This window comes from Hipposideros armiger, unplaced genomic scaffold, assembly GCF_001890085.2.
Source record: "Hipposideros armiger isolate ML-2016 unplaced genomic scaffold, ASM189008v1 scaffold_69, whole genome shotgun sequence".
In the NCBI taxonomy this organism is placed as follows: Eukaryota; Metazoa; Chordata; class Mammalia; order Chiroptera; family Hipposideridae; genus Hipposideros; species Hipposideros armiger.
This window is the reverse complement of record NW_017731419.1, coordinates 1,307,886-1,316,057: the sequence shown is the minus strand read 5'-3', so window position 1 is coordinate 1,316,057 and position 8,172 is coordinate 1,307,886. Positions and strand designations below refer to the sequence as shown.

The following is an 8,172-nucleotide window of genomic DNA, read 5'->3' as shown; positions in this document are numbered from 1 at the left end:
CTTCTACCAAGGCCCTGAAGAGGTCGAAGGTAAAGTCCCTGTGACCAGGGGCCACCGTGGTGACGACGGGCAGCTCTCTGACTCTCTTCTTTGTCGCCTGGGAGTGGTGTCGGCGGAGGCTGACGACCTGCGGGTTGAGGAGCACCAGGCACAAGAGGAGGCAGAGCTGCATGGTGGCTGCCCCTGGTTCTGGAAGGGAGAGGAGGAAGATGTCCTCAGAGGGGTGTGCAGCCAGTGGGGCTTCTCAGAGGAGAGAGAGGGTAGAAGTGTGCAAGACTGACACCCCAGAGAGCTATCACCAGCAAAGAGAAGGCGCAGCACCAAAGGGGAAGGACGGACCTGTGAGGCTGGGAGCACAGGTTTGAGGGGCCAGTAAGGCCTTGAGAACAGAGACTTGGGGACGTGGACATCTGATGGCAGGGAGAGGAAGTAGGCAGAGGGGTGTGGAGCCGAAGTGGATTCTAACCACCAGGGCAAGAAGCCTCCCCTCTCTTTCCCATCAAGATACTCATTACAGGGGTGGGGGGTGTGGGGACGGAGTGTTCCCCGTGTCCTGCCTGGTCAGCATTGCTGAGGGTTTTGGAAAACCAGCAGCCTGCTTGCATATGTGACCTCTAACCCGTACTTCAGCCCTGGGTGCAACATCTGCATCCTGGTCCTTCTACGAATTCAGACCAAATACCCCTCACAGGGCCCACAGCATTTCTGGATTTGTCCTTGTTCATTCAGCAAATACACGTTGAGCATCTCCTATGTGGCAGGCAGGGCGCCAGGCTCCTGAGAGTCACCGGTGTACACATGGATGCCCGTCAGCCCCCTTCTCCTTCCACCAGGGGCTGCTCCAGGACCCTGTGAGGCTACCCTTGTCCTTCCGGAGGGCAGAGGATTACCAATGAGCTCGGGAGGCAGGAAGAACTGCGGCGCAGTTCCATCTTTGAGCGAAACTGAGTGACTCGAACAGGTCACACGCACTGCCCCTGACCTCCAAATCGCACCTGAGCTCCCAGAGGAGGCACGTTTAGAATGTGCTGCCTGCACGACCTCCGGCTACCCAGAACCAAACCGAGCAGCCTCAGCAATCACTGTGCCCGTGAGAGGCCCAGGCGCACGGCCGACACCCACCGCTAGGTGCTGCGCGGTCCTCACATGCGTCAACTCCTTCAGCCTCACACCCACCAATGGGTGTAGATTCCACTACAAGCCCCATTTTACAGACGGGTGGAGTCAGGGAGCTGGAGTCACTCACTAGTGGTGGCCAAGACCCAGTTATGACTTTCAAGGCCCACGCTCTAAGCCGTTGCACTACTTGGCTTCCCCAGAGCTCTGGTCCTCCGTTCCTGTGTCACAGCCTCCGAATTTTGTGTTCCAGGTGCCTAATCTGCAGATAATTAGGAAACATTGTCTGGCCTTCCCATGCTGACACTCCCTTTCTGTTCCCAAAAGTTGTCTTCCAGGAGGCCTTCAAGGGGCAGGGTGGGTGGTTTAATCTGGATCCTTTGAACTGCTCTTATGCAGCACAATCCGGTCCTTCCTGCCAAGAGTTAGAACCATCAGTGTAGCAGGATGCTGCAGAAGAAACAATTCAGCTCAACACCTCCCACCCCTGCTGATTAACACTGAGCTGAAACTTACCCTCAAAGAAAGGCTTTCAAAGAAAAGCTACAGACGCAGACAGTTTCCTGTTTGGATGGAGCCCAGAGGCAGCTGAGAGGGAGCAGGATTGAGCGTTCTGCCTCCCACCTTCCCACCCTTCCACCCTCCCACCTGGTGACTCAGGACCAAGCCCTTCCCCTCTCTGGGCCTCAGACTTTTCATGAACTGGAGATCTGTCACATGTTTTAGCCAGGAACCCTCCTCCTTACCACTGTACCCACCAAGTGCCCGCTGGGTCTCCACGCAGAGCAGGTCTCCTTGGAGAGGGCTCTGGCTTCACTCAGGCTCCCCTGGGCTGTAGGTTTAGGACCCAGAAATCTTGCTCCATTTGGGCCCACTCTCTCTTTCTATCTTTTATTAGAGCCATTCTTTATTAAGGACATTCATATTAAGACACTATAAATATTGTACATTTAATCATCACCAAAAGTAAGCATTATTAACCTCATTTTACAGATAAACAAACTGAGGCTCAGCAAAATGGAATTGCTTGTCCCAGCCAGTGAGTGATGACACTGGATTAAAATCCAGATTTCTCGAGTTGGCGTACGCACTGCTTCTTGGCTGCCTTCATGGCCCTGGGGAATGAGTGATACCTCGTTCTTCCTGTCCAGTAGCTACTGGTGCATGTCTCTGGGTGTCTCCCAAGCTGTTCACCTGTATTAGCTCATTTACAGTCCTCCACAGCAACACAGAGTTGGCATCATCATCAGAATTGTACAGAGGAGGAAACAGAAGGTCAGAGAGGTCACTTCTGAGAATGTGGAGGCCTCGGGGTACTCCTTTCAGGTTTCCTGGTTTCAAAGCCCAGGCTTTACCATTACACTTCTGGACCTCTGGTGGAAACACGCAGCTTTGACAGAGTTTTGTGCCAATTTTGAGTCAGGGGTGAGTCTGCTCCAGGCCCTGGGAGCCTGGTATTCAGGGGATCACCAATAGAGTGCCAGCACAAAGCAGGGCCTGGTTGGCATCCCCATAGTAGAGGCCTCGCCGAATCCCCAGCCTCACCTTTTCTTGACCTACCTGTAGCTTAACAATAGATCATCCCCCTGCAGCTCGAGCTCCGATTGTCCCCTGTCCCACCCAATTCCCTGTTTTAGAAATTACCCTGAAACTGATCATTAATACCCTTAGGTTTATTGATCACAACCTCTGTGGTCTAGCATTCTTTCCAGGATAATCCCATCATTGTTCCTGAGTTGCTGACTCCAGAGAATCACATTGCCAGAGGGACGGCTCCATGCAGATCCCTAGAACTCTCACATAGCTTATGGAGGATTGCCTAGATTTTCCCTTCAATGCCCTAAGCGAGTCTGAGAACGTTAAGGCAGTTTTTGGAGGTGTTAACCTGCTGTCTTCTCAGATCATGGGTGCTCTGACAATAAACGCTTATTCTGTGACCCAACTCCTGTGTTGGTCTATTGGCCGAGCGGCGCAGGCAGCATGAGCCCCGGACTCAGTTGGCCTCCAGTTTCAAGCAGAGCCTGGCTTGGCTGACTCTCTCCTGGGACCCTGAAGCCAGTGTTTCTGCAGAAATGCCCCCACATGTCATAGAAAAGAGAGCAGAACACTCAAGCTCTGCCCTCAGTTGTGTGTGTCCTCTGGGCACACTTCTTTTTTCATTGCCTCCAACACAGCAAGCCGCATCCCAGCCCCGGGCCCTTGCACGTGCTGCTCTCTGCTGGAACCCTCTCTTCACCTTTCTCACCAGGGCCAGCGTCTCCGCAGGCCTCAGGCTAATGCTGAAATGTTGTCCCCATGACACCCTCTTCAGGCTTGGCCCTCTCTCTCTACTGGACCCTTCATTGTTTCTCTCATCTTTCAGTCAGTTATGTAAGTGCAGTTACTTATGCATTTGCTGTTGGCCTCCTTCGTTCCAACTTCTCTCACCCACTAGAACAGGTGTCCACAACAGAAAGGACCCTCACCTGTGCTCCTCCCTGCAGTCAAGGGGTGGTGCTCAGGTACCTTCGTGGAATGAATGAGTGAGTGAATGCATAAATGCATGAATGAATGAATGAATGAATGAATGAACCCCTGTCTCGTCCTCTGTAATTCAGAGGTGTCAGGCCACATCCTGAACACCTAGTGGTTAGAAACACAGCCAGGCCGGGCCTCCAGAGCTCAGCTCTGTTGGCCCTGGAGCTGGCTTGACAGGTGACCTTGAAAAGCTCCCCCTGCTGCTGCTCAACTTCAGTTTCCCCTCTTCTTTTTTTAAAAAAATCACTTCATTAAAGTAGGATTTAATGTATACAACTTGATGAGTTTGGAGATAAGTATACACCCGTGACATCATCACCACCATCATTGCCATAAACACATCCGCACCTCCCAAAGCTTCCACCCTGCCTAGTCTTGACCTGTGAAGGATATTGGCCCAGGGAGCAGTTTCCCTTCATTGTTGCATTTCTTGCCAAGGGCCCCATCCTTTGAAGAGCTAAAAATTCCACTCATTTTATATCTCCGTTTGTTTACTGAACAAACGGCCAGGAAACTTCTGGAGCTGGACCACACTGGGTGGCAGCCCCCAGACAGGGCGGCCGTATCTCAGAGAAACAGGTTATAGTTGATCATTTTTCTTGATTTCTAATGGTTAGAGATTCCAAGCACAGGAAACAACGCAAGCGCTGGTTTATGGAGCACCTCCTATGTACCAGTCATTTGTCCCCGCTGCATGAAGGTTCCTCAACCTCAGCACTGATGCCATTTGGAGCTGAATCATTCTCTGTCGTGGGGGTGGCAGGGGGACCGTCCTGTGCATTGTAGCAACTTCCCTGGTCTCTACTCACGGGATGCCAATAGCTGCCTCCCCTCCAGTTGTGACAACTAAAAATGTTTCCAGCCTCGGCCAGATGTGCCGTGCGGATAAAATCACACCTGGATGAGAACCATCACCTTACTTAATTGTCACAGTCACACCTTGCAGAGATGCAGTGAGTTGCATCTTCTCTATGAGGAAACTGAGGCTCAGCTAGGTTTGGTGCTGTGCCCAAGGTCACCTCTGCTGTCCAGAGGCTGGCTCTTTCCCCAGCTCGGCGGGGAGTCTTTCCGGCTCACTCTGGGACACCTCCAAAGCTTTTAAGCCCTCCAAACCCCATAACTCCAGAGTCCATTTCCCAGCCCTCCTCACGCCCGCAAGCCCTGGGTCTGCAGAGCTTGTACTTACTCTGTCCCGTGGCCCAGAGTGCACGCAGTGGAAGCGGCTGTCCGTGGGGCTCTGGAAAGAGCAGACGGCTGGCTGGAGTGGAGCCAGCGTTTGCCACTGACCACAGCTGGGACCTGACTCCACCCCTCCCTGGCCCCGCCCCCGGCCAGCCCTGCCCTGTCCTGTTGTAGTCGGCTTCCAGCCAACAGTTGGGCTTCTGGCAAAGCCACCTGAGCTCTGACCAGGGCCACCCACCCACTGCCCTGCAAGCCCCTGAAGGGGAGCAGAGTTGGCCACCCTAAAACATGCCTCTTTGGGGATGTTGATTATTCTAGGCTGTCTAATTTTAAGGCACAGCTGACTGGGGAGGAGCTCTGAACCCCACTTAGAAGTTCCCCTTTTACTGTAAAAGGACATTCACATTTGTAAGGTACCAGGCCTGGTGGAGACCTGGGCAGAAATCTGCAGAACAACCTGACCTTTGTTTACTGCATTTTCCTGTCACTGTGCTATCACTGACTCCCCTCAACCCCAACATTTTCTTCTGTCTTTAGCTGAAGGTGGTATTTAAGGTGGTGGCTTCAGACACCGTTCACCTGCAGTGGCACAGGAACTCCTGGGAGAAGAGGCTAGACAGGCAACCGGCTGCCAGCATCCCGAACACAGGGAAAGAGACACCTAGCTGCCAGCATCCCAGACACAGGGAAAAGGACACCCCCAGGCCGCCCACCCTTTGGCCAGGCTGATTCCTGTGTTTCCTGCAGCCAGCTTGCTGTAGATCTGGGGAGTGGTGTCTGAACGCGAGCGTCCCACAGGCCTAGGTGCTTACTGTGCTCACAGACCCCCCAGCCAGATCCTGGTGGAAATTAGAGGAGTCCAGAGAGTCTCACGATGACTGAGATGCAGGGATCACTGTGCCAACCCCCGTTATTGCTCCAGCAGCTGAACTGAGGCTCAGAAGGATGAAGGGATTTTTCAGAGCCCTACAGCAATGCAGTGACCGAGTGGAGCCGACTTCAAGGCCAGTGCTCTTTGCTTAGAAAAGGGCTGTAAGATTTCTGTGGGCTTAGCTCGATTTCCTTTTCTTCCTTGGAAGTGGAGCTCCTGAACTCAGCCCCACACTTTGAAGAGTATTTCCCAGAAGCTGGTGCTGGCCCAACCCTTGTTTCATTCCCTAGGTGCCCATGCCCGGGCTTCCGAATGTTGGGGTGCCCTGTGTGTAGCCAAGATCCAGGAGGCTGGAGAGTGGGGTGTGGAGTTGACAGAGGAGACAGCGGGTCAGGCATTTCCCAGGGGGAAGTGCTCTTGATGCTCAGCAAACAAGGTCCCTCTACAACCTCTGAGATGGTTCCCTTTCCTTCTCCATGACTTTAAGGTCTGTTGATGGCCCATTTTCTCTTTGAGTGCTTACAACAATGCTACAGTGGGGATCCTCAGCGCCCCCTCAATCTAGAGAGAAACACAGTCACTGCCAGGCATTGAGTGCCCACTTTGTGCTCATAAGGCCCTGGAAGGTGGGTACTAGCAACCCCACTGAGTCAGCGAGAAGATGGAAACTGAAGGTGGTTAGGTAATCAGCCCAAAGGCACACAGCTAATAAGGAGAGGCACTGACCAGGGGGTAGCTAGGTCCCTTCTCTGTAGGCTTTGCTTTGTTTCTATTGTGCCATGCGACATCAGCAAGAATCCTTTATCTCATAATGTAGAGATTCCTAAACTATATTCTGTAGGATGGAAATCATTATTATATACCTGTGGCAGGATGGATAATAGCCCCCGCCCTCGAGATAGCCATGTCCTAATACACGAAACCTGTGAATGCTACCTTATATGATAAAAGGGACTTTGCAGATGTAGCTAAATTAAGGATCTTAAAATTGGGGGATTATCACGGATTAGCCGGGCGGGTCCTAAGTGTACCACAAGAGTCCTTATAAGAGAGAGGTGGGAGATCAGAGTCAGAAGGAAGCAATGTGACCATGGAAACAGGAGAGCAGGCAACGTGATAGGAGGCCGTGGGCCAAGGAACGCCAGAAGAAAGCCCTGTCAGCTTCTCGATGTTGGCCCTCTGAGACCTATTTTGGACTTCTGACCTCCAGAACTGTAAGAAAATAAACATGGGTTGTTTTAAGCCACTATGTTTGTCATAATTTGTTACAGAAGCCTCAGGAAACTAGGACAATAGCCTAGAATGTATTCCAGGGGAAACTACTTGGGAAGGATGGGGCTAACCAAGATACGGAAGGACATCTCCAGCCTGTGTGTGTGCTATTCACGGAGCTATCCCATGTACCATTCCCCAAGCTTGCATTTTAAGGAATATCTTGAACTTGGGGAAATGTCTGTAGCAACCCCTGACTCCACATTGCTACTCAGAAAGGGTCCTGAAGGAATGGGGGCTGAGGATGGGTAAATTTTGAAGAGAGAGGTTTGAGGGCTTCTTGGGACATGGTACCCTCATGCTTTATTCTGCTACAGCCACCATAAAAAACTGCCACAGACTGGGTGGCTTGTCGAACAAACTCATAGAATCTGGAGGCTTTGGCTAGAAATAAATGATAAAGACTTTTTTCAAGGGTCTTAGGGTTTGCAAATCGCAAACACAACTAGGCAATACCCAGAGTGCTCTGATGAAGAAAGAAAAGCTAAGAGTTCTTATAGTAAAAAGCGTGTTCTTGAGGAGAATCGGTCCTCCACACTGAGCTTCTGAATTGGTCCCAGATGGTCATCCCCGCCGATGACCAGTGTTCTGGGCACTGGGTGTCAGGTGGTCTGGAGAATGGATGTCAGATGGTCGTGATAACTGAACTTTCTTTCCTTAGCCCTTTAGGGAGTATTCAGAGGTCATCTGGAGGTCTCATATATGTCCAGGAATGAATGGATGCAGGACTGGAAAGCGCAGGCGTTTTTAAGTTCCCAGGTTACTTAACAAAAAAAGAAGAGAATCAGTTCCGCGTACCTCAACCTACCTGATTTTGGTAATTTGGCAGCTTGATTATAACGTCTCATTTCATTTCTTCATTCTTTTCTTCAGGTTTAACCAGAGAGATTTATTTCTCATAGTTCTAGAGTCTAGAGGTCCGAAATTAAGGTGATGTCAGGGCTGGTTTCTGGTGAGATCTGTCTTCCTGGGCTGTAGATGGAGCCTTCTTGCCGCGTCCTCATATGGACTTATTGTGCGCATGGGAAGAGGAGAGGGAGGGAGAAAGGGAGGGAGAGAGAGAGAGAGAGAGAGAGACAGAGACAGAGAGCGAGCAAGGTCTGGGGTCTCTTCCTCTTCTAAGGATACCAGTCCTGTGGGATTAGGGCCCCACCCTTATAACCTCATTTAACTTTAATTATTTCCCTAAAGTCCCTGGCTCCAAATATAGTCTC

The 8,172-nt window shown here is 51.5% G+C and overlaps 1 protein-coding gene across 1 annotated transcript in view; it reads right to left on the bottom strand.

The window, feature by feature from the left end:
* The window catches only part of SERPINA5 (serpin family A member 5), a 14,095-nt gene extending 9,169 nt beyond the window's left edge, over positions 1 to 4,926 (bottom strand). The window contains exons 1-2 of the mRNA XM_019642453.1: positions 4,820 to 4,926; positions 8 to 189 (exon numbers count right to left, since the gene is read on the bottom strand). Coding sequence (XP_019497998.1) covers positions 8 to 172 — 165 coding nt within the window. The 5' untranslated portion in view covers positions 173 to 189; positions 4,820 to 4,926. The remainder of the gene's footprint in view (positions 1 to 7; positions 190 to 4,819) is intronic.
* Between the last annotated feature and the right edge of the window lie 3,246 nt (positions 4,927 to 8,172).